The 27288-nt window shown below is 33.2% G+C and overlaps 1 protein-coding gene across 4 annotated transcripts in view; it reads right to left on the reverse strand.

Moving 5' to 3' along the window:
* Positions 1 to 27288, reverse strand: part of Ahctf1 (AT-hook containing transcription factor 1) — a 62399-nt gene that overhangs the window by 32092 nt on the left and 3019 nt on the right. For all 4 annotated transcript variants that reach the window (XM_071600004.1, XM_071600003.1, XM_071600001.1 and 1 more), the window contains exons 2-17: positions 26840 to 26967; positions 24777 to 25030; positions 21689 to 21869; positions 16734 to 16941; positions 15329 to 15445; positions 14315 to 14399; positions 13167 to 13317; positions 11877 to 12009; positions 11606 to 11787; positions 11202 to 11263; positions 10077 to 10205; positions 6701 to 6791; positions 5508 to 5597; positions 2908 to 3048; positions 2236 to 2340; positions 1183 to 1276 (exon numbers count right to left, since the gene is read on the reverse strand). In XM_071600004.1, the coding sequence (XP_071456105.1) occupies positions 1183 to 1276; positions 2236 to 2340; positions 2908 to 3048; positions 5508 to 5597; positions 6701 to 6791; positions 10077 to 10205; positions 11202 to 11263; positions 11606 to 11787; positions 11877 to 12009; positions 13167 to 13317; positions 14315 to 14399; positions 15329 to 15445; positions 16734 to 16941; positions 21689 to 21869; positions 24777 to 25030; positions 26840 to 26960 (2144 nt within the window). In that variant the 5' untranslated portion in view covers positions 26961 to 26967. The remainder of the gene's footprint in view (positions 1 to 1182; positions 1277 to 2235; positions 2341 to 2907; positions 3049 to 5507; positions 5598 to 6700; positions 6792 to 10076; positions 10206 to 11201; positions 11264 to 11605; positions 11788 to 11876; positions 12010 to 13166; positions 13318 to 14314; positions 14400 to 15328; positions 15446 to 16733; positions 16942 to 21688; positions 21870 to 24776; positions 25031 to 26839; positions 26968 to 27288) is intronic.

The raw sequence follows: 27288 nt of genomic DNA on the forward strand, positions 1-27288 counted from the left end.
AACTACTGCAGTTCAAAGTAAAATAGTTTCCATTTCATCACCACAGCTATTCTTTTATCTTTGGTTATAACTTCACCCCAAAATTTATTATTGAGCACGTAAAATATGATTTGGAGACCTGTCCCCATTTCCTAATTTAATATTAATTAAGAACAGCAGCAATTTCTACTTCATCGAAATTTCTTGAGTCAGGCTTTATGCTAGGAGCCCCGCCCGTATTTTATGTTGATATTGTAATTTACATGACAAACAGAATCACAAACTATAGCAAACTTGTCCAAAAACATACTTAGGAAATAAAAGATCTTTAAATTAACAAAATTTAAATATGTCTAATCATTCTCCCAAAGCCATGTTCATTATTGGAAATTAATTATTCTAAAGCACTGGTATGCAAATTTTACCATGCATAAGAATTACAGTTTGCTCAACTTTTTAACCTCCCTGGTGATTCTGAGCTAACAAAGGTAGAATCAATCACTGCTATAAATGTTGTCTGCAGCTCTAAAATTGTCATTCCAACTTGAGGTAGAAAGCTATTTAGTTCCAGAGATAGGGCTAATGCTCTAAACTGTACTATGTTCTACTATTACTTTCATGTTTCTCTTTAGAAACAACAAGGCTATTCAAGTTTTTTCTTTTTTTTTAATATTTATTTTTTAGTTTTAGGTGGACACATATCTTTATTTTATTTTTATGTGGTGCTGAGAATCGAACCCAGTGCCTCACGCATGCTAGGTGAGCACACTACAACTTGAGCCACATCCCCAGCCCCTTTTTTTCATTTTTAAAAAATGCTTATAAAACCTTCTCATAATGGTAATAGACTTAAGAGTAAAATAAAGATATAGCCAGCAAGTCAAGGCAAATGATACAAATAAATTAGAAATACCACTAACATTCTAACATTTATTTACTGAGAATTCCACACATTTAATCATTGTACAGCATGATGAACTTTGTTCTGAGAAGGTCTGATTTTTCACAGCAGTAATTTCTGTATCTTTTTTAAAAATTATAGATGGATACAATATCTTTATTTTGTTTATTTTTATGCAGTGCTGAGGATCAAACCCAGTGCCTCACATGTGCAAGGCAAGCGCTCTACTGCTGAACCACACAGCCCAAGATCCCATAGATGTAATTTCTAAACTGTGTTTTGAAGGTCTGGATATACTATACCTTGATAAACGCTCACACTTCTGTCGACAATTGGTGTAGTAGTTCTGAATTACAGGGTAGTTGTAGCATAACCTTGACAACTGCACAGCATCATCTGGATTTTTATTTAAAGTTGGGGGGACAAAAAAAAAACAGTAATTTTTCTAAAATATGTCCACAATATAAGTGGACAAGTTATACAAATTAGTATTATACTTTAATTTTATTACATTGCTTAAAATTGCAGGTTCCCTAAATTTAAGTAATACAAGAATACTACACATTCTTTTATTTATAGATACACAAGTGGGAAAACAATGTCTCATGAAAGTTTATAACAAGGATGTTGGCTGGTTTAAAACCCTGCAAACTGTTTTACTCTTCCTAGGTACAAACAAAAATTTAAAAATCTAAAACAACTTAAAAAACATAAGATTAACAGCAATTGTGTGCAGTAGCAGAAGCACTTCTAAATAAAATGTAATTTACTAGAAATGCAAGCAGTTAGAGGTTTTAAAAGTGAATTCTAGGCCAGGTGTGGTGGCCCATGCTTGTAATCCCAGCAGCTTGGGAGGCTGAGTCAGACAGGCTGAGGATCATGAGTTCAAAGTTTGGTAGCAGAGATTGAAGGGGGTGGGGGGGCTCTCCAACCATTTATTGAGCCACATCCTCAGCCCTTTTTTATATTTATTTAGAGAAAGGATTTCACTAATACACTTAGGGCCTCCCAAAGTTGCTGAGGCTAGCTCTGAACTTCCAATCCTCATGCCTCAACCTCCCCAGCTGCTGGGATTACAGGCATGCACCACTGCAACCAGCTGCTTGTGTTATTATTGAACTCATTTTCAGAAGCTCAGTTTTCTCAAACTTGCTTTCCTTTTAAAAATGTTATTCAATCCAATGAACATGTAGAGAATCTGTGTATCAGTTTCAGGCTAAGGCACTGAAGATACAAAGAAAGAATGCAAGAAAAGAAAAAAAACATTATCTGGAAGAAAGTAAGCCTGAAACAGAGAACAACAAAATTATACACAATGTTTCAACTAATATTAGTAGATTAAGTAAATATTTTACCTAAGCCTTCTGGTAAAAGCCCAGAATGAGAAAACCAAAGAACCATTTGTACATATTGACAGATGAGCTGGGCAACCATATGCTTATTCTTTAAGTCCACCATTCCTGCAAAGAAAAATTGACATTGATTTATTCAATTTATCAACCACAAATGAAAAATGAAGATATCTGCTAGTTTTAAAAACCTAATTACTTGGTGACAATATATATATGCTTTTAACAAACTCAGCTTGTAACTAATTGACTTTGCTCAAAATGGTATCAAGTTAATCTCCAAAATGCTAAAATAATAAAATCATTGACCTAATTTTTATGAAAATTAAGTTTATCATCAATAGAGGTTGTTCAAATCAGGCCTTGAAACTGGCCTTTTGTTTTAAATGGCAAAACCTGGGGGAAAAAAGATTACAGTCACTTCTTTGGATAAAAATCTACATATAATTGTAAAATTGGAAATTCCCCTGAAGTATACTACCTTAACTATCATAAACTTTAACTCCAGATTGTTTTAGTATCTGCTAATGACACACCTAATAACATTTTGTAATTTTACATAAAAACTATGCTAGCATTTGAGAACTAATGTCCTTTAAACAATGGTCCACACAGGAAAACAGGAACTTTATTCCATTTTTTAAGTAAATTTTAACAGTATAAAAACAAAGAACATACCTCTCTCAGTGATATCCTGTGCCTCTGTTGCAAAACAGCTTAAGACACTATTAAGGTTGCTAAGATGCAAATGGCACTGCTGGATAGACTGTATAGTTTGTGGATCAATGAAACGACATGAACCATCAAATAATGGTATACCTTTTCAAGGATAAAACAGAAGATTAGTTTCCACACAGTAATTAGGAATGAATTAGAATCACAAATACAAATTTCCTCTAATTTCTATCACTCAAAAGAATTATTCTAAATGAGATTTAAAAGATAAGCTAGAAATGGCAAATATCTTCAAGAAAGCTAGAATATGCTTTCAGTATAAAACCAGAAAGAGCTAGCAACAGTGGCACATGCCTATAATCCCAGCGACTCCAAAGGCTGAGGCAGGAGGATCACAAATTTGATCCTAGCCTCCCTCAGCAACTTAGCGAGACACTGTCTAATATAAAATATAAAAAAGGCTGTGAACCTAGTTCAGTGGTTAGAGCACCTAATATGCTGAGAGAAAACAACGTAAAACAAAACAAAAAAATCAGCCAGTCAGTGAGAATCTTAACTCAAATAACATCTAAAAGGTAGAGTTTATAAATATTATGAGATGAGGATTTACAAAACATGGCCAAATTAATCAAATTAATTTTTAATGTGACTGGACTGAACAATAATTTCTTAACTATACTTCCAATACACTAAAGTATTTATTATGCCCTGTAGTTTGTTACACTTCACTAACAAGCAAAGTTCAAGTTTTCAATAATAGCTGAATTACCAAGTCCAAACCTTAAAATACAACATTACACTCAAACAAAATTAATAAGTTCTGACAAACATTTTCCTCTTAAAAAATAAATATATTTTTATAGTGATCTGAATTATCAGGCACTCTTCCACACTTCCACTATGTTAACTGGTTACTAAAATATTTAAAATTGAATAAGTTATACTCAATGTACGTGTAGTATGTCAAAATACACTCTACTGTCATGTATATATCTAAAAACCAAATTTAAAAATAAATATTTAAAATTTTGTTCATATTTCTAGTTCCATAAATACAGCCTAAGAATACTATACAACCCATGTGTATTCAATTAATCTATATATAGACTGAACACACACACATATATGTTTACTTAGTATTATTTATTTATTTATGGGAGGTGGTACTAATGGATTAAACCAAGGGCCTTGCACATAGAAGGCAAGCACTCATCCAACGAATAAATCCCCAACACTTTTAAATTTTATTTTAAGACAGGGTCTCCCTAACTTGCCCAGACTGGCCTCACACTTGCTATTCTCTACAAACATTAATCTCCCAAGTAGCCAGGCATGTGACTCTGGGCTCAGTTCATATCAATTAGTGTTGGTTTAAAAAAACTACAGAGAATAACTTAAACTGTATGTCTTCCAAAGTCCATTTGGTCATTCATTGCGAAATATAATAAATGATCAAAACATGTGACGTACATTCTAGCTTAAAATTTTCTTTAATTGTTAGCATTTTCTTTCATTCTAGCTTAAAATTTTCTTTCATTGATAGCACAATCAAGTATCTCTAAAAACTAGTACTTTTTAAAATTTTTCATTTTTTTAAACTCAATTTTTTTCCCTGTGCTGAGAACTGAACACAAGCACTCTACCACCAAGCCACACTTCCAGTTAAATTACTAGTACTCTTAACATGATTTTTCCATTAGCTCAACATGATGGACTTTGAATATTCACTGGCTATCTCAAAATATAGTCAAAGTATACAACAAACTTGAAAAAAGACCAAAATTTTCAAAAAGATGATAAGGGTATGTGTTGGTGGGGGACAGGGGTGATGCATTGTGGCCTACCATTTAGCTTGTGCATATCCATGAATATTTTAAATAAAAAGTGAGGAAGTACAAGAATTTCTGAAGTTAACTAGCATATTATTCTCCTTACTCCATCATCAACATAATTCGTAAATTAAACTTAAAATATATATAGTTCTAAAACTTGCAATTTTGGGGTACATTAGCATGTTGCCACACTCTATTGCAAAAATTATTTTTCAACAGGGCACTGTGATGTGCACCTGTAGTCCCAGGTTGAAGTGGGAGGATCGTTTGAGCTGAAATGTTTGAGTCCAGTCTAGGCAACCCAACAAAATTCTGTCTCGAAAACTTTAAAAACTTAATTTAAAAATAGAAAACACCTTGGAATTAGGGAGGAGAGTACACATGCAAATGTTTACTTCTGAGCTTCTCAAACCCTCACTTGTTCACTAATCCCCAAGATGAAAGTCACCCTACATGTCATTAGTAAGTACAAATTAAAAAAAAAAAAAAAAAAAATCAATGGATCCCATTATGGCAAATGCTGTTGTTTAGAATTCTCTGCTATCAAGTTTGGTGCATCTTTTAGCCTACTGGAATTGAGTCCTTCACAAACTGCCAACTCAGGATCAACAACTGCATTACTTAATCTGTGATTGCTTATTCTACCCACCCCCCCAGATAAAATGCTAGATCTTCTGTGAAATCTTTACATTTTTAAGAATTTACAGCTTTACTATGATCAAACATTATTGAACTTAAAACTAATTGTCCTAAATCAAGACTTTTACTTACATAGCCTGTCAAATTCCTCTTTAGTGAAAACCACTTTATTCCATGTCCATTCAAGAACAAAGCGCAAATTAGCAGCAGAATTTGGTTGTTCTTATTTATACACATGAAAGGAAAAAAAAAATTACAAACAGAAAACTAGTAACAGCAGAGAAATATGGCAAGTAATACCCTAACCAAGTTCAAAAAGTAAACACTGACATTAGTGTAGATAATTTGATAATTTATCCTGCTTAGTGCATCAATAGGGAACAAACTATTTTATCTATTAATGTTCCAAAAATGTAAAGCCTGAATCTAATGAGGAAAGATTAATAAACACCAACTGAAAGGCAATCTATAAAATAGGTCTATATATTTTTGTTAAAGTCAAATTTCTTTTTTAAAAAATATTTTTAATTGGAGATGGACACAATACCTGTATTTCTTTATTTTTATGTGGTACTAAAGGTTGAACCCAGTGCTTCATATGTGCTAGGCAAGTGCTCTACCACTGAGCTATAACCCCAGCCCTCAAATTTCTATGTTAGATGAAGATATAGAAACTGTTGTCAGATTAAGGGAAATTAAAGACATGAAAAACTGGGTATGTAACTCACTGGTAGAGCACTTGCCTAGCTGGCGCAAGGCCATAAATTCAATCTCCAGCACCATGAAGAAACAAAAAGACGGCTCAATGTCAATGTTCTTGATGTTTTATAATCACAACATGCATTTCTATGTGTCTTTGTTTTTAGAAGGAAATTTATACTAAAATATGAATTAATAAGCATGATTCCAACCCTTATTTCAAATGGTTCAAAACAAAAGATAATGTGTGTGTATGTGTGTGTAGAAAGTGATACAGTTAGCCAGATGAATTATGAGTTAAAAAAAAAAGTGCATCCCAAAAGATGACAGGTTGAATGATTCCACTTAAATTGTTTCAATGACAATATTTTACAAATAGAAAATAGATTAGTGGCTGCCACAGGTTAGGGACGGGCAAATAGGAGGGATGGAAGCATAAAGCATCTGGTTGTGATACTGCACTAGAGGTTTGCCAGACTGCATCAACGGGGGGAGAAAAATGGAAAAAGGTACTCAAATTATGCCTTACAACTGCATAATAATCAACAAATATCTCACAAAGAAAAAGTAAACTGATAGTTGATTTTAAATTACAAATGTTTTAATGGTTAAAAATCAAATATTACCTTCAGTTACCCAACTTCTGATACAACCAGTCAAAAGTCCCAGGGAACTTGTTTGAATTGCTGCTGACAATATACCTTCTAACTGTTCTTCCTAAATCATGAAAGAAAAGAAGGGAGGGAAAAATGAAAATACGAGAAACACTGAAAAATTGTTATGATCCACTAGGATAGCTATAATCACAAAGCCAGAAAATGACAAGCACTGGTAAAGAGGTGGGAAAATTGGAATCCTCATCCATGCTAGTGAAAATGAAAAGTGCCAACAGTCTGGCAGTTCTTCAATATGTTAAACAATCCATGATTTCCATATAAAAACTTCAGGTGAAAGTTCACAACAGCATTATCCCATAAGAGCCGAAAGTAGGAAAAAACCCAAATGCCCATCAATTGAGGATTAAACAATATGTACAATACTGTAATGGTCATAAAATAAGATTAAGTACTAATATTAACTGTAACACTGATGAACCTTCTTTCATTTCAATAAACGAAAGAAGCCAGTCAAAAAGACTACAAATCTTTTACATGAAATATCTGGAATAGTAAATCCATAAAGATAGGAAAGTAGATTAGAGGTTCCCCAGGGTCAAGTGGAAAAGAGGAGAGATGAAAAGGAAAGAAGTGACTATTAATGGGTAATGTGGATTTTTTTTTTAAAGAGATAATAAAAATTTTCTAAAATCAAATGTGGTGATGGCTGTATAACTCTAAAGGCTGAATTATGCACTTTAAATAGCTAAACTGCATAGTATATATCTCAATAAAGCTGTTATTAAAAATGCAGGGTTCTAAGCCTGATTATGGTTTCAAAGCCAGTCTCAGCAACAGCGAGGCACTAAACAACTTAGCAAGACCCTGTCTCAAAATAAAAAATAAAAATGGTCTTGGGATACAGCTCAGGCTTAAGAAGCCCTGAGTTCAATCCTCAATACAAAAAATAGAAATTTCACAGAAAACAATAAATGTTTTTATTTATTTATTTTTAAAAAATATTTTTAGTTAGATGGACATAATACTTTTTGTTTATTTAGTTTTGTGTTGTGCTAGGGTCTCCCTCACACATGCTAGGCAAGAGCTCTATCACTTAGCCAACAACCCCAGCCCCAAAACATTCTTATTTTTTAACATGGCTGAATAACATGTAATTTTTTCCATTTTTCTTTAAAGAAACTTAAATTGCTTTAAATTTAATAATGTATAATTACAAAACAAAAGGTTCAGTATTAAGTTCTCTAAAGTAAAAAAGTCACATGGTGCTCTTAGAGTGCTCAAGTCCTTAGGGGTAACAAATGGTTTCCAACAACAGTTCCCAATCTGGAGCATTTTATAGAGAAAGCTATAGCCATTTTTTAATACTTTCGGGACAAGGTCTCACAAAGTTGCCTAGGTCACTAAGTTGCCTAGGCTGATCTCAAACTTGTGATGCTCCTGCTTCAGCCTCTTGAGTATCTGGGATTACAGTGGCATGTGCCGAGCTACAGTCAGTTTTGATTCTTGCCCAAAGAATTCTATGAACAGGACCACTAGTGCAACAATCTCCTAAAGCTTTCTGGTGAACATAATTAGAACTACATGAAGCCATTTTGAGAATTTCTGACTTGTGAATATAGATAGTCTAACCATTCTATTATTCTGAAGTCAAGTCTGATGGATCCTTTTACACATGAACAAACAACCTAATTATATCAAACATTTGAAGCTATTCACCATCAAGACTTAAATAACAAAAATAATTTTAAAAAGTTCTGAAAAAGTAAATAATGTAGGGAACTTAATAAAATTTGAACTGGGTATGGTGGTGCACACCCGAAATCACAGTGGCTTCGGAGGCCAAGAAAGGAGGATAGCAAGTTCAAAGCCAGCCTCAGCAACTTAGTGAGGTCATAATGCTGTCTCAACATCAAAAAAAAAAAAAGGACTGGGGATGTGGGTCAGTGGTTAAGCACCCCAGAGTTCAATCCCAGGTACCAAGAAAATAATTGAACATAGAAGAAATTTCATCCATAAAACAAGTACAGAATCCCATGGAAAGGGGATGACCCAAAAAAAGCTCACAGAAATTTTTAATGGAAGGCTAATTTTTAAAAAAATCAGTGAAAGGAAGACATTATAAAGAATTCTCCCAGAAGGTAGAACCAGAGGCAAGAGACACACAGTTAGAAAGTAAAAGTTAAGTCATTAGAAAATCAACTTGGAAAAGCCAACTTTGTCTAAGAGAATTACATATTTTTTTTTTTTTTTAAATCAAAATGGAAACAAAAACAATTAAGGTCATGTGTGACAGACTGGGCAAGTTAAAAAAAAAAAAAAAAGGCCACTTGGGACCTTTGGGATAAACAAAACAAACAAAATAAAGCCAATGGAGACCACTACATGAATATATAGTACTGCTTAAATTAGTACAAGCTGGGTGCAGTGGCACATGCCTATAATCCCAGCAGCTCGGGAGGCTGAGACAGGAGGATAGTGAGTTCAAAGCAAAAGCAAGGTGCTAAGCAACTCAGTGAGACTCTATCCCTAAATAAAATACAAAATAAGGCTTGGGGTGTGACTCAATGGTTGAATGCCCATGAGTTCAATCCTTAGTATGCCCCCACCCAAAAAATTAGTACAATAACCTAAAAGTAGAGAGAAGAGAGAAATCTGAAGTTAATGATTTGAAAGTTTCTCTTTATTTCCATAAATATATTCAGTATTAAATTTCAACTGTGAACATTAAACCAATCATAAACAATATTTACATTTCATCTGATATTTAAAAGGCTCATTTTCTAGCAATTCATTAGGTTACATATCTGAAATTATTTAAATATTGAAACACGATTTGGTGAAAGTTATTTTTTAAAATATTTTTTAGTTGTAGATGGACACAATATCTTTATTTATTTTTTATATGTGGTGCTAAGGATCAAACCCAGGACCCCACAAGTACTAGGCAAGTGCTCCACTGCTGAGCCACACATAACCCCAGCCACAAGAAAGAGTTATTAAAATATTTTTTTCTTTCTCCAAGGAAAAATGATTGGAGAATTTATTTTTTTCTAATCATTTTACAAGAAAATAATGAGTTAAGACAAATGAATTATTACTGTCACTGGGCAAAGTTGCTTATTGTTAAGATGCCTCCTGACTAGTGAAGTACGCCTATTACATTTACACAGCTAAACGAACCTGGTGCTAAATTTTGTCCTATTTGGTCTTGGGAGTAGAACTTTCCAAAGAAAAAATCCAAGACCACAGTTATTGATTGTACATAGCAGCCATCATACTACTTTTATCTGCTTTTAAAAAATTTATCTAATAGAACTGTATTGTAATAGAAAGCTAATAAACATGTAATCATAGAAATAAATGATATAGCTAAAAATCATCTCACTTGACTTAGATTGGAGGGCTGAGTATCAACAAGTCTTGGTGACAGAAGGCCAGCTATAAGACACCGATTATAACCATCAGGAATGACTTCATTAAGGGACTGTCCTGATTTCTTTAAAAAAGTCAAAGTCTGTAATAGATATTAAGACATCAATCAACATGCAAATCAATATGCAATGCGATCATTAAATTTAAGAATAAAATTACTCTACTTAATAAACCCAAGTAAAGCTAAAAAATACCTAATGGAAATTATAAAAAAAATAGATTGCAGAAAAAAGGAAATGGATTCTTTAACTCAACAATGCCTATTTGTTGCATTGTGCATAGCAGGCAAGCCCTCTACCAACTGACCTATATCCTCAGCCCAGCTCACAAATTTTTTTTAAACATTTATTTTTTTTAGTTATAGGTGGACACAAATATCTTTATTTTATGTGGTGCTGAGGATCAAACCCAGTGCCTCCTGCATGGCAGGCGAGTGCTCTACCTCTGAGCCACAACCCCAGCCCCCTAGCTTACATATTTTCATGAAAGGTAACCCTCTTAATCTTCTCTAAAGCTAACAGATTTGGTAACAGATCTCAACAAACTTGATACACATACAAAAGCTTATTCCTCTGTGTCTTCAAATGAATGAGATCTAATATGAAGTATAAATATTGCATTTATTCACATACGGATGATTATTAATTAAAATGTCTGTTACATCATGTTTCTTTGGAAAAGTATTTTTCTAAACATTATTTATATAAATATGCTGTCTTCATTTGTTTTCCCATGTCAGCACTGTGTCACTGTGCTACTTTTTTTACTCATTTAGCTCCTTTCTCAAAAGAACCAATAGGAATGATTTTTTTAAAGGATGTGACAAGACACTCTTCTATTCATTCTTTTCATACACAGAAAGCTACTAAAAGCATCCCAATGCCTTCCTCTAGAAGGTTGTCATTAGTAATACAGGGTATTTGAATGCTAACCTCAGAAACCTAATAGAAACTACCATTTCAGATGAAGTAATAGTTTATATAGTTAAACACTAAAGTTTAAAACCATGAATCCCCTGTATTCTAAGATATGATCTCAAGCTAATTAAGAAAGTCTATGTTGCTAAGTTTCTACTTACCTCCTTCTGAAAGCCAGTACAAGTTATGTGAACAACTCCTGAGTTTAATAAACAAGTGGCATCTTAAAAAAAAAAAGATTAAAAAAAAAATACTTAACAATTAAATCATCATATAGAATGAATTTTTTAAGTAAACTTTTCCAGGAGTTTCCATCCTGAGAATAACAATAACAAACTTTATCACTATAATATAATTCATCTTTTCTAGCAAATTAAAATAGTAATAATTTTGTTATAAACATGTATTAAATTTCTTATGTACTTTGATGGAATTGATCCCCTAAATCATCCATGTTAAAAATGAGATATGAATAGAGGATAGTCTATGTATAAAATATACTTACATACATCTGCATACTTTTCCATGTTACTTATGTCAAAGGTGAAATTAAGAAAATACATACCAAAATTAAAAGTACTTGGGTTAAAATACTGCTCAGGAGGTGGGTATGAAGGAGGAATTCCTCGAGTTAAACTTCTCTCATGTACTAATATATCCAAAATGTTGTGTGGAAAAGTCCTATTTACAACAGAATCCAATGACCACAACGCAAAATAAGAGCAATTATGTAGATATTCTCCAGATCTAAAAGAAAATTTAAAAACTATTAAATTATTGAAAAGCTACACACACAAATTCCCAAGAGAAAAAAGGAAAAGAGAAAATAATCTTACCTTAATGAATCTGGCATTTGTGCGTGATACCAACGATTTATGTCAAAAAGTCCCAAATATATAGATGGCCTTTCCTGTCCATATATATTCACTTGCCAGGTAAAGACTGAAACACTAGTGTCAGGAGATAGAGCTGAAAGGAAAAAGAGATATTTTATCTCTAAAAATAATCTCAAAGTAAAATCACCTCATTAAAATTATGGCAAGATTTTCCATAAATTAAGGTTTAATTTACATTCCATTAGATTTGTGAAAATGTATTTCTATCATCTATGTGTAAGTAGAGATCTGTTCATTTATATCTTGACTGTTTCTCTTTTTCAGGGAATTAAAAAAGTTCTCATCATTAAAGTTCCATCCCAACTTCTTTTCAGTTAACCTGTTAGCAACTTTAAGATACTGGAAGTACAAAGTAGAAAATTATTTCAATCACCATTTTCCCATAGCTAGTACTAGAGAAGTTAATTTGCTACCTAAAATTGGTGCTCTTTGGGCATCAAAGATTCACTCTTTAGAGGAATGTTGGCTGAGAGCAACTGATGTAGCTAAATAATAAAGGGAAAAAAGACAAGTACCTAGATAGTGGCTATGCAATGACAACAGAGAAAGGGGCACCAAAAGGAGGAAAGTAAAGATCTGAGACAATAAAAAGAGAAAGTGCCTGGTAAATTCTGTTTGGAGCATATATAATTGAATATGAAAGTCAGATCACAAAAACAGATACGAGAATTAGGATAGAGAGTATCTCTGGGATGAACAAGCTCACTATGAGAAAGTCTCACTAAACACCACATACAACAAGGTCCCTAAGCATTCCCAGAACTGGTATGTGTATAATCTTATTTAATCTTTACAACCATACTTTTAAAAAAGTATAACTAATAGGTAAACAGGGCTTACAAACTGATAGGGATGGACTATAAATCAACGCTGAAATTTAAAAAAAAAAAACATATGCAACTTTACTATGTAAGGATATTTTGAGCCATATACAGAATAAAAAAATATACAAAGGCAATTAGTTAGAGACAACACTAAGACTAGAGATAATCTGATTTGAGAGTCAGACTAAAATATAAGAGTCCCCTCTTTAGCCTTATCTATTCAATTTTTCAGTTCTATACAGCAATTTGAAGGCAAGAAAATACCTACCTACAGCCCTGAATAAATTCAATAATCAGTATTCTAAACTTTTTAAGTATAATGTGTAGAAACTAATACATATCGTAAATGTTATGTCAAGATTAATCTTAAATTGAGACTTCACATGCTAGAATTATTTTTACTAACCTTCGCTCATGCTTTCGTCCCTGTCTCCATGAGATCGAAATTTCTCTATACTCTGGCACCCCAACAATTTGGTATTACTAGTATGTCCTCTCAAAGGAAATATTCCACCTGCCAGGTCCAGTGTATATCGTTCTTCACAGTACTCTAACCCCTGTAACATAAAAGATACACAAATTTTAATAAGATTCTAAAGCAAAGGTCTTTGTAAAATTAAACATCCAAAATTTAAAGATTTTTCACACAATACAACAAAAACCCAAAACCTAAGACTGAAGAGAGCAAGTCACTGAAAAAGACTTTATAATTTTATATACTACAAAACACAAATTAAAAACTAGATTTAAAGACTCAAAAATGATAATTAACAAATCTTTTAAAGTGGTACCAATATAGGAAACTCCATGTTCTATCAGTCGGAATATAACTATCAGAAGTATACATGCCCTCTCACCACACCACACAGGGATTAATCTCCAGCACCACACATGCACAAATTATATTCACATACCTCCAGGCCAGCAAATCCATTTGTTTTCTCACTAAAATTCTTGCTCTAGAATAACTCTTAAATTTTTTTTTGCTCATTAATTCTTTTAATAATCTGGTAAAAGGCCTGAGATTTTCCATAGAAAAATATGTATAACATTAAAATGCCACATATAATTCAGGTAGTAGTATATCAACTCCCTAAAAGCCATCTACAAACCCCTTGAGAAAGTTAGGAAAGCCTGTTCTAAAGGGTGGGCAAAATACATATATAAGCAGCACCCCAAAATTTTCTCAGGAAAATTCAGCCAGAAAAACAGGTAGTAATCTGAGAATCTAAATGTGTATACTCAATTATAAATGTCACTCACAATTTAGTGCTTGATGTTAGAGTAACAAAGACAAAATTATTTTTCCTGAGTACTAATTAGGCCTCAAATTTAAGTCTAGCCCAGTTCCCTCATTTTTAGAGAAAAATAATAGAGTGCTACCTTCATAAAAAAGGATAATAATTTAGAGATCTCAAGGTCATTAATAATACCTTCTCACTATATTATAAATACAGTAACTTGAACACAAGAATAATTTTCAATGTCTTAAAACAAAGGCGCTTAAATTGGGGAAATAAAGAACAAAATGGTAATGTTCTAATTTTCATTTACCTCATATAAGGTTTGTCCTGAGGCCAAACATTTTCTGTCACCAAAAGCCAGCTGAAGCAGATGCAAACTCAAAACATCCCCTTCACTAAAAGAACAGAAATTAATTCAGGAGGTAAACTAAAGATCCCTGGTACCAAACAAATATTTTGTTAAAATACTACCATCTCCATGTCTTTTTTTTTTTGGTCTACAACAGTGAGTCCATGGGACAAAACTGTCACTGTAAACAGTAATCTATTTTTACTTTATATTGATTCCACTTATTAGGCGATGTTGTCTGTACACTTTAGGGAATATGTATATTGCAGCTACTATATTCATTCCCAAGTGTTCCTCCCTAACAGCTAGGTTTTAGTTAAAGACATTTGACTCCTAGCACCTCTAAATACTGGAGAGTGATATTTAACACAAAAACCCAAACTGACCATAGTTCAAGTATCTGGGAAGAGAAATTACTAAAAACAGGAAGTTAATCAAGATCATAGAAGTTACACTCCAAAATTGTTTTATTATCAAAGAAAGAACTAACCCCCCCCCAATAAAGAAACAACAATATTTGTACTGTTCTAGTACTGGAAATAAATAAGCTTAACCTATTAGAAATTAAACTGAAAGACTTCTACTAGCTAACCATGGAACAAAATTAGAGCTTGCAAGAGATAGGAAAAGATTAACAAAATTAATCGTAGGCATATACCCTAAAAGGCAAGAAGGATAAGAGAACAGAGGGTAAATAAAAAACAAGAGCGTTATCAAAACAGTATGGGGAAAAGGAAGGCCAGAAAAACCATCCAAGATAACTACCTACTTATCTATATTGGCTTACTATTTGGAATAACATTTGATCAATTAAACACAATTTCTTTTTACTGCTATTCACAATTATTCCAACAATTAACATTTAAAATAATTTCAACTACCATTTCACTAATGGAAAGAATTTTGTTTTCACTAAAGAGAATATCTGTTCTATTTTTGACAAATATTTTTAAAAACCATAATCATCACACTAACCTATCTTGCGTAGACTGAACAGCCCACAAGTAACAGCAATTACGAGGATCATTCTCAGGTTCTTGAAAAGTAATAGCATACACAGGAATTCTTCCACCTTCTAACTGTGTATAATACCTAAAACAGACAAAAGGTTAGTACATTGCTTATTTAAGTTGTAGTTTTTAGTAAAGTTCCTCGTGTAAAAACTTGGGCTAAAACAATCACTGTTTATGAGATCTCCAAAATTAAGGCATGACCATGTTGCCTTTCAAAATACACATGGCACAACACCTCAACATTATGGTCACCCAATCAAGGTCACAGATAACATCTGTAATCATAGCAATTTGGGAGGCTGAGGCAGGAGAATCTCAAGTTCTATACTAGCTTGGGCAACTTAATAAGACCTTATCTCAAAATAAAAAATAAAGGCTAGGAATGTAGCTCAGTGGTTGAGCGCCCTAGGTTCAATTCCTAGTATTGCCCCCATCCCACCCCCAAACAAGCTTAATAAGCCAAAATGATCTGTCAAAGTCAGGTTTTCCAGGTAGGGTTTTGGAAGCAATTTCAAAACAAAACAAATCCCAAGTTGCTGTGATTATAGACTTGCACCACGACACCCAGCTTAACAAAGATTTTTAAAATTCTATAATGCCAATCTGCAACCTCCCTTAATATAATAGCAATTTTGCAGGGCGCCATGGCATAGGCCTGAAATCCCAGCAACTCAGGAGACTGAGGAAGGAGGATCATGAGTTCAAAGCCAGCCTCATCAACAGCAAGGTATTAAGCATCTCAGACCCTGAATCTAAATAAAATGCAAAATAGGGCTGGGAATATGGCTCAGTAGTTAAGTGCACCTGAGTTCAATCCCCGGTACCAAAAGAAATATATATTATATATATAAATATATATATATATATATCACACACAAACACACACACAAGCAGTTTTAATTCCACAGATATAAAAGTTTAAAATAAATTATATTCTGGGGATATTTTTGATGCCATATAAAATTTTAAGTGACAGATTTTATAACTTTGATTTGGGGTGGGGAGGGCACAACTGAGAATTCAACCAGGGCCTCACACAAGCTAGGCAAGTGCTCAACCAAGTGTGCTATATAACCCGAGTCCTTGGAAATGCACTTCTGAAAAATTCGTAATACACAAATACATGGTTTATCCATATAGCCAAACTTTACTAGCAAACAAAACACCAGTCACTTTTTAAATACTGCAAAAAACAACCTCAAGTCAAGTGTTAAAACCATTCTCTATCTAACTATAATTTAAGGCAATGGAAATTTATTCATTATTACTCATTCACATCTCTCACGCTTGTCTTCAAATAATAGTTGAGTACAAAACATACTCAAAAAGAAACTACCAATAGTCATAAGGAAAAAAGTTATACTTACTCTCTTTTCATACTCTTCATATTCCAAAGTGCAAGATAGCCGTCAGAAAAACCTACAGCAAGATGATTTGTCCTGTTAATATAACTCAGAGTAGAAACAGCTGTTCCTGAGGGGCTTACTAACTGGAAACAGAGATGACGTCCTTCTCTCATCACACTCTCTCTGATATGTGGTACTTCAGTTGGGACACCAGTTATAACTTCAAGGTCTAAAACCAAAAATAAAAACAATTAAGATTAAGCCAGGTACAGTGGTATCTCTTATCTGTAATCCTGGTGACCCAGGAAGGTGAGGCAGGAGGATCACAAGCTCGAGGCCAACCTGGGTTAAGCTCCCCTGAGCACAATCACCCATACCAAAAAATAAAAAAGAAGAAAAAGAAACTGAAAAGCACAAAAGCAAATGAGTCATCCAGCATCAACTGAATTAATTAAATGGAGTCAATTAAAATAAAAACATGACAAATCATGCTGAACTAGAAAATAACTACCTTTATCTATTTAAATGCTGTAATTTTAAAATACATTTAATTGTGTAATTTAAAAAATTTAATACATCTAAACTACTTTCAATTTCCTTGCCAATCATAAATAAAGCTGATTCTTGATTTAAATTTTAGAACTACACCTTCAATACTTTTCCTTGAAGGATTCCTATGTAGGATGAGCCCAGTTCATCTGCTGTCAGAAATCTAAAGAAGCTACTTAAGACTGAAAAACCTACAGCAGATGATTTGTCCTGTTAATATAACTGTTCCTGAGGGTAATATAAACCCTAGAATAAATCCAGATAACATAAAGGGGCTCTCATGAGCCAAGATAGTACATCCAAGCAATGAAAACAAATGAAACATTAAGTACCTTGTATCTCATGAGCTCATGATACTCCCCCCCCACAAAAAAAAGAAAAAGAAAAGGAGGGGGGCGGAGTGAAGAGGAAATCTACCCTGTCCACCTATAAAAGATCTTAAATGAACTATCAGAAGTAACTGGAGACCAACTTCTTATTCTGAAAATTAGTATTTAATCAGTAAATATTTATCCTGCCTTTTCTGTACTTTCAGGGTAGCTTAAAGGCACTAGTTAATGAGAAAATTACTCTTCAGATTATAGCAAAATTAAAGAATCATCAATTTGCAAAACATAGACATAATTTTGCAGCTGCTAATCAAATGACAATTTCAATTAAAGAAACTATTTAAACTAGGGTTTTTCAACCCTGGCACTATAGACATTTAGGGCCAGATAATTTTTTGCTGTAGAAGGCTGTCCTATGCCTATAGGATATAAAGTAGCATCTGTGGTCTCTTAACTATAGTAGCTAGAAGCACCATCACATTCTAGTAGTAACAACCAAAAAAGGTTTCCTGACAAACATCTCCTAGAGGACAAAATTCACCCCTGGTTGAAAACTGGATCATATTTGTCAATTTTTGTCCACCGTGACTAGGATACACCTAGGCATCATATACCTCCCAATATAATGCAATATGAAGCACTCAGCACCTCCAAAGTATCCTGACCAGAATCTTAAATGTTGATCTTCAATAAAACCAAATTTACATTTGCAAAAAATACAAAATATACGGCTGAGGTTGTATCTCAACAGTAGAGTACTCCCTAACATGTGCAAGGCACTGGGTTTGATTCTCAGCAAAGGTATTGTGTTCAACTACAACTAAATATATACATATATATTTTGAAAAATACAAAATATAAATAATGCAACATGAAACCACATAATTCCAAAATGAGGGGGCATTCTACAAATAATTAACTTCCTCATTAAGTCAATGATATTAAAAAGTAAACAAAAACAGCATATAAAGAGGATTTCTGGGGGCTGGGGATGTGTCTCAAGCGATAGCACGCTTGTCTGACATGCGTGTGGCCCTGGTTTGATCCTCAGCACCACATATAATGTTGTGTCCGCCAAAAACTAAAAAATAAATATTAAAATTCTCAAAAAAAAAATTAAGCTTAGTTAAATGTAAAACTGAGAGAGTATTAAAAAAAAAAAAAAAAGAGGATTTCTGTGCATTCAAAGAAACTTGTTCAATGTAATTAATGTATGAACCTTGTTAAATCCAGGTTCAAACAACCCAAATATAAAAAGATGCTTTAGACAATCACAGCAAAATGATTATAGATTGAAAATAGTATATACCAAAGAATTTTATGTGTGGCGGTGGAGCTGGGGATCATGTCTTTGTACATGCTAGAATAGCGCTCTCTACTGAGCTACATCCCCAGGGCCCCTAAAGAATTACTGTTATTAGGAATGGTAGTAGCAATTTAGTTGTATGTCAAAGCACCCATATTTGCTATAAAATTAACACAGAGTGGCTGGGGTTGTGGCTCAGCGGTAGAGCACTCGTCTCGCACGCGCGGGACCCTGGGTTCGATTCTTAGCACCACGTAAAAAATAAATGAGTGAAATAAAGGTATTGTGAATAAATATTTTTTTAAAAAATAACAGAGGGAAAAGGAAATGAAAGAAAATAAACACAGTAAAATTTGAAAATTAGTTGAGCTGGGCATGGTGTGCATGCCTGTAATCCCAAAGACTAGGGAGGCTGAGGCAGGAAGATTGCAAGTTTGAGGTCAACCATAGCAAATTAGCAAGACATTAAGCAATTCAAGTGACACCCTGTCTCAAAATAATAAAAAGGCTCAGTTGCAAAGTATCCTGGGTTCAATTCCAGTATCCCCCCACGAAAAAAATTAGTTGAATTCGGATGATCCACACATGGGAATTCTTGTATTCAATCTACTTGAAGATGTCTATAATGCTTAATAAAAAACAAAAAAAAATTCTGGCCAATCTATTGATATAACTGTTTGCAGGAGCAGATTCCATTCTTGTTGTTACAAAGGAGGAAAAAAAGCCAAAGCACATTGTACTTATACAGTTTCCTTTTCAATCTCTTCTGCTTCTGCTATTGCTTTTTAAAGCATACCAATCAAATTTTGCTGAATTAAATAGTTCATACAATATAGTATTATACTTATTCAAAAGAATACGGCAGACCCTAAATGTATTAATATGGAAAATGTATAAGAAATATTGAGTTGGGCAATATTGTAGTATATATATTGGGAACTCCATTTTCTATGTTAGTATATTTCAGTGACGTCTAAGTCTAAATGGCTATGTTAAAAAAATAATAATAATCACTTCCTAATTCTCATTAAGAAAAGTTTTGGTCAGAATCCAGATAATTTCATCATAAAATTACCAGGTATACCTGAAAACTGACTTCTAAAATTAAAGATGTCCTAATGCTTAGAGCCTATAATGATAACATCTACAAAACACATCAACTTTAATTATTTGACTAATTTCCTATAAAGACTAGTCAAACCATTTCTAATATTCTAAAAATTTGGTTTTAGTTACTATTGTTTTTGCTTATCAATTCCTTTCATTAAAATTTCATTCAGGGGCTAGGTTTGTGGCATAGTGGTAGAGCACTTGCCTCACACGTATGGGGCACTGGATTCAATCCTCAGCACCACATAAATAAAATAAACAAAGGTATGTCCATGTACAGCTAAAAAAAAAAAAAAAAAATTAAACTTAAAAAACAAAACAAAAAAAACCCCAGAAGACAAAAATCCTGTTTTTAAAAAATAAAAGAAAAAAAATTACATTCAGGATTTTATTATAATCAGTTGGGTCTCTACACATACAGAAGTTTAAGGTAGAGCTTCCATCATTATAAAGATTTTTTTTTAAGTGCATGTATAACCATCATTTCTGCCATATCAAAATTTTTTCAAGGTACTACTTTACAGACTTAAATTCTGTCCAGAAGATTTCCATTTGCAGTTTTAATAATTTTTATTATATCCTGACAACTTTCACAAGTCATGTTTATATAAAGTAGGTTAAAATGACCACAGTTCTAAAATAGAAACAGATACAAAAAACTTTAAAAATTAAAGATTCTCAGGGTGGGGGTTTAGTTCAGTGGTAGAGCTTAGCAGATTCAAGACCCTGGGCTAAAACTCCAGCACTGCAAAAACATTTTTAAAAATAAAAATAAAGGACCTCAAAGTCAGATCAAATGGTTCTCAGGAAAGCTTACAGAATACACACTGTTTACTTTTAGGTCAGTTCTTGCTCATTACCAATACCAATCAAGTAAGAATCTCATACTTTAAAAAAACCAAAGGTACTTAAAAAAAAGAGTAGATTTATAAATATAAGCATTTAAAGAAGAAAAATGGTCCCTCTTCACTTTCACTGAATTTGAATAGCATTAGTTCTATTTTAAAATGTTATTTTGTGAGAAAACTTTAAATTAATCTGTTATTTCCTATAAAATTTTTTATTTATATCCTGGCCTTCCCAAAGAAACATAAACAATATGCCAAAAACATACTGTCAGATCCCACCTGGCTAGATAACTTTATACTAGCTAATAAGGATAAAGATTTTATATCTTTATTAGCCCTTCTTCTGGCATTTAACAGATCTTACTCAAGTACATATGTGAAAACAAATTAGTGCCCACCTTTTTCAAGGTCTACTTTTATGATATGAAAACAGAATAGGGCAACTCACACGAGAAGTTCTACAGTGCCTAGATGCACACAATAAAAATAAGACAGACATAGATAATTTCTTTCCTTACTCCTCCTGCCTTCCCTCCCCTTCCTTCATTCCTTTGGTACTGAGGATTAAACCCAGGGATACTCTACCACTGAGCTGTATCCCCAATTCATATTTTTTATTTTGAGACAGGGTCTCACTAAATTGCCAAGGCTGCCTTTGAACTTGTCGATTTCCTTCCTCAACCTTCTGAGTTACTGGGATTATAGTTGGGCCCCATTAAGTCAGGCTTATTTAAGCACTTTCTATATAAAAAATTTGGGGGCATTTTAAATAACCAATCTATTGCATCAGAACATTCAGGTACTCCTAGTTTCAAGTAAAGAATGATTAATTACCTGATGCCTCTACTTCACTTTGACTACCCGACATATCATCCAAACAAAGGTCAATAAGAAGAATGTGTCCAACATCAGTTACCACTGCTGCCACACCAAAAAGCCATCGCAAACTTGGATGTAAATGTTGAGTGCTTGCACTGGCTCCACCATGATTAATTATAGGTTCAATAGCTGTTACCTAGAAAGCAGAATATATGATTGGCTTTTCTTCTACAAAGTTAAGAAAACACAACAAACAGCACAACAAACAAAATTTGAAGTTAAAGCAGATTATTGATTTACTACAGATTTAATCATTATCAAATAGAAAATCATAAATTTGCAAGTGATACTTGTGAATCTAAGTAATAACAAAAATCTTTAGATATATTAAGAATTGCACTATGTTTGAAAATATTAAAATCATGAAGCTGAATAACTGATGTTTACAAAGAGCTTGTTATGTGCCAGACATTGCATTAACTGGCTCATTTAAAGTTCACAATAATCCTCTGATACTGAACTATATGTAATTATCTATTTAAAGATGAAGTAACTGCAGTGCATTTAGCCAACTTATAAAACATTTTAGCCAAGTTATATAAGCCATAAAAATCATTAAGTATAAAACTCAAATTGTTCTCAGGTCAGTGGAGTGGTATACATCTGTAATCCCAGCGACTTGGGAGGCTGAGGCAAGATGATCCAAAGTTCAAAGCCAGCTCTGAAACTTAGTGAGGCCCTGAGCAACTTAGCAAGACTCTGTCTCAAAATAAAAAATTAAAAAAAAAAAAAGGCTGGAGATGTGGCTTAGTACTTAAGTGCCCCTGGGTTCAATCCCCAGAAACAGAAAAAATATAACAACAAATCATTCCAGAAAAGTTTACTGTCTAGTCCTTTTTTTTTTTTTTAATATTACCCTTATTTTACTAATTTACATACAGTGCTGAGAATCGAACCCAGTGCCTCATACATGCTAGGGAAGTGCTCTACTACTGAGCCACAACTCCAGCCCTACTGTCTACTCTTATCAAACACACAATTTTTTTTTATTTGGGGGGTTGGGTAACCAGGAATTGAACTCAGAGGCTCTTGACCATTAAGCCACATCCCCAGCCTTATTGTGTATTTTTTTAGAGACAGGGTCTCACTGAATTGCTTAGGGCATTGGTAAGTTGCTGAGGCTGGCTTTGAACTTGTGATCCTCCTGCCTCAGCCTCCCAAACCGCTAGGATTATAGGTATGTGCCACAATACCCAGATTAAAAACTCAATTTTAAGTTCTGTTTAGACTAAAGAGGGACAACCTTCTCTAAATGGGTTATATTCTAATAGACCTCACAACGCTTTGGCAATGACTAGATCAATTATTTAAGAAAATTATCCTTAGCTACTTTATGGAGTCATATTTTTCCCCTTCATCTCATAAGTCAAATTTCAAATATTTGTACTGAATTGCCCATCTGCTCACTACAATGCTCAGACAGGCCTCAAACTCATGGACTCAAGCAATCTTGCCTCAGCCTTCCCAGTACCTGGGAACACAGCCATCTGCCACCACAGCCAGCTTATATTTTATTTTAATTCACAAAACTAATTAGGTATGATATATGATGATTAAGTTGTTATTTCTACTCTACTACTGATGAATGTCCCAGAGAAAGGAAATTCAGTATCAGTAGCTTATGTGTTAATTTCAAAGTATTTTTCAGGCTATAATTTATTTTTACAGATAAAAGCCTGGGTGTCTCTATCATTAGTACACAAAACATTACAAAGTGTTTCTAATTGTAAAAGCTGTACTCTCACGAATTTTCTAATTAATGTAATGTTATCTATAAATATTGAAATAACTTGTTTCCATCATACCAGTAAATAATATAATTATTTACTGAGGCTGGCTTTGAACTTGTGATCCTCCTGCCTCCACCAGAGTGCATTCCTCATACAAATACTGTATGAAGTGATTATCAGTGTTACCTTATTTTAGAAGAGGCAATTAAAAACATTTGAAAGATATTATACCCTAACCAAACTTCCTTTGACTAATATCTATCATTAACGCACATCTTTTCTCTTGGAGTCCCTCCTTCTTATGCTATCAAGCATTTACTCAAATGAGCAACCAGCAACTTATTATTGTTGAACTTATTAACTCTTGTTCCTTCTCAATTACTGTCATCCAAATGGTCAATGAGTCCTATCCATTTTAATTCCCAATATATTTTGAATCTGTACCTTCATTCTATAATTCTATCATTTCCTTGGTTCAGTTCATCATTATTGACCTGAACTACAACAGTGTCCTTTTTTTTTCTCATAATTCAATTCCTGACCCAATCCAAGGACCTTTTTACATGAGAATTCTGCTTAAAACATAAAAATATATCAGACATTGTAAGGCCCCTAATTATAAACCAGACCATTCAAAATCTGAATCTTCCAAACCATTCCACTCTTCTACGATTTTATATTTGTATATGTGTTTGTGTATTTATAAGTATATTCTTTCATCAGGTATATATAGTAAAGTAACAATAAACCTGCTGAACAAACAACCCAACATTTAAAGTACTTCTATAGGTTCCACTGGGTAAGCTTGTTGATGTACCGAAGGCATAAATATATTAGAATTAATAAATGGTGATTATAAATAACACTATTATTTAGCTATAATATTAAAATTTTAATTTTATATTTTCCATATTGCTCCAAGGTTACATACACTCTCACTTTAAAAGAGAAAAAAATTAAGAATCTAACATTAGATATATTGAGGGCCCTTATAGAACACAACTGGAGATAAAAACAAGACACAAGTGATATTTTTCACATAAACAAGTATTAGAATACTATCATTCATAACTATTTTTATTTCAGAATTTTCTAATTCTGAAAAATAGGAAGTTATATTTAAATATTAAGTTCCTTTGATAGTAAGAGCATCTTGAACTCTTTTATTTTGAAATTTTTATTGAAGAATAACACATTTACATAAAAGTACACTGATAAGTGTACAGTAGCAATGAATTCTCTCAAAGTAAACACATTCCTGTAAACATTCAATTTTGAAAACAGACTATCCAGGTATCTGAAATAGTACCTACCCTTCCAGGAAGAACAACTGCTTTAACCACTCTTGATACACCAAGGTCATAAAGACAAAGAACACTTCCTTCTGCTTCTTCCAATCCTATTAACAATCCACTTCTCTTTTGCCAAAAGAATTCTTTCACTGCAAGGACTACAGGAGGCTGTTGATTTACTCCACTGAATCTATATGCAGACAACCGCTCTCCTGTTACAGAGTTTACTACCTCAAGTTGTGGACCACAAGCCAAGTAAGCAAGTCCATTTTTCCCTAAGGGGGAACAAAAAGCAAAAATATTTCTTATTTTAATATTGTGTGCATACAACAAAACTCAACAGCAGTTAGCTCTTTTACATATAAATATATAATACACAGCTCATTACACAAACGTTTATAATATCATCTCCAAATTGAAACCTAACCATTTATAAAACAGAAAGGTCCTCAAAAACAGTAGAATTAATTGAACGCACTGTGCACTCACATAAACTGAGAAACAATATGGTAGAAACGAAAGAACAAAACTTGTGAAACATAAAATAAGCAACTATGACTACATTTATAAGCATTCAGTAAAGGCACCATTCTACGTGCCTTTACTGAATGCTTATTAATGTATCATAGTGCAAAAATACATTTTTGCATTTATTCCTCATCAAAGCTCAATACGGAGATAAGGCAACTAAAGTTTAATGTAGTTTAACTTGTACAAAGTCAGTTAATTTCAAGGTAAAACAGTTCTAAAGGAGATCAAGTCTAACTCTAAAACTTGTGTTTTAAGTACTACATTACAACTTAAAATAAACTTGGAGCTGCGGTGGTTATAAAATATAACAATTCTATTCCTGAAGAGATGATAATATACTGGTTGGTGGCAATGGACAGAGAAAAATGGATTGACTGGAGATAGATATCATCTCAGATAATTAGCTTGTTGACTAACTAGATATGGAGAGAACCAAGAATGGACCCTGAATGTTCCTTTGAACAATTAAATGAATGGTGATAAATTTACACTAAATTTGAGATGCATCCTGATAGGTAGCTACACATATATTTTACATAGTAGTACAAATTTTGGTTTAAGAAAATAGCATGGTATAGAGAGGACCCAGAATGCCAGGGTTCAAAGTTCTTTTCTGCCATTTGGTATCTGATCAAGTTACTTCACCTATGTAATTCTCAGCTACAAAGAAAAATGGTTAAATAGAACAGATTTCTATCCTACCTTTATAAAAAGTTGCTTTTGTTCGTTGGGTTTTTTGGTACTGGAGATTGACCCAAGGGGGACTTTACCAGTGAGCTATAACCCTAATCTTTTTTATATTTTGAAACAATGTCTTTCTAAACTGTTGAAGCTGGCCTTGAATTTAGAATCCTCCATACTTTGGTATGATTCTCTCCTGTATTACACAATCTGAAACCTACATACTAAGATCTTATTCATATTAGCAAAATTAGGAAATACATCTTTCTAAAATTTTTTTTATCAACAAGGGATTACAATCAGATTTTTTCCACTCCTAAGATTGTTTAGGTTCTAATCTTCAAACTCATCACCAATAAAATTTTTACTGATTATTATATTATTTCTACTTTAAAAATACAGATATTTGATAACAGAAGCTACACACACACACACACATATGGTTTAAGGAAAAATTAACCATAATCCGTCAATCACAGATTCACTGCTTATGTGTCCTGAAATATACAGTTGTTGAATATGGAGTTATAGTCATTATAATAATTTAAGCTGGGCGTGGTGGTGCACAACTATAATCCCAGCAACTTGAGAGGCTAAGAAGATTCCATATTCAAGGACAGTCTCAGCAATTTAACAAGCCCTAAAAAAAACTCAGTAAAACCTTGTCTCAAAATAAAAAATAAATAAATAAAAAAGTCTGGGGTATGGCTCAGTGGGGTTAAGCATCCCTGGGTTCAATTCTTGGTACAAAAACAAAACAACAAGAGACTTTACTGTACGTCCTTTTTAAAAATCCTACATTAAGGAAACGACAATATTTATTTATCTGACAGGTCAATCAAATGAGTAAACTTTCAGCAACATTATTTTACCTGCAGCAAACTTTCCACGAAGCACAGATTCTAATATTATTTCATCTTCTCTAAGAGCTTGAATAGTCACCTCTGGGAACTGCAGGAGACCACTAGTCACTTGAGCTGTTAAGTCTCGCATACTTCCACTGTAAATATTTTTAAAAGATAACGTTATTATGATACATTTATACTATTGTATAATATACTTAATTACTTCCAGGCAGGAATATAGCAAGTAAGCAAGCCACCACACAAAGTGAACAAGGTACAACTAAAACCTGATTGTAAAATATGTAATATTTGTACCTATGAGGTGTTCTCTTCTAAAAAATATTTCCCAAATGGCCTTAGGAAAACAAAAACGTATTAAGCCACATATCCAAAGGATATATATTATTTCCTAGATTCTTTGAAAATTGGCTCAATGTAAATTATCTTATTTTCTAACCTAGTTTCAAAGAATATAC

The sequence above is a fragment of the Marmota flaviventris genome, chromosome 12 (genome assembly GCF_047511675.1).
Source record: "Marmota flaviventris isolate mMarFla1 chromosome 12, mMarFla1.hap1, whole genome shotgun sequence".
In the NCBI taxonomy this organism is placed as follows: domain Eukaryota; kingdom Metazoa; phylum Chordata; class Mammalia; order Rodentia; family Sciuridae; genus Marmota; species Marmota flaviventris.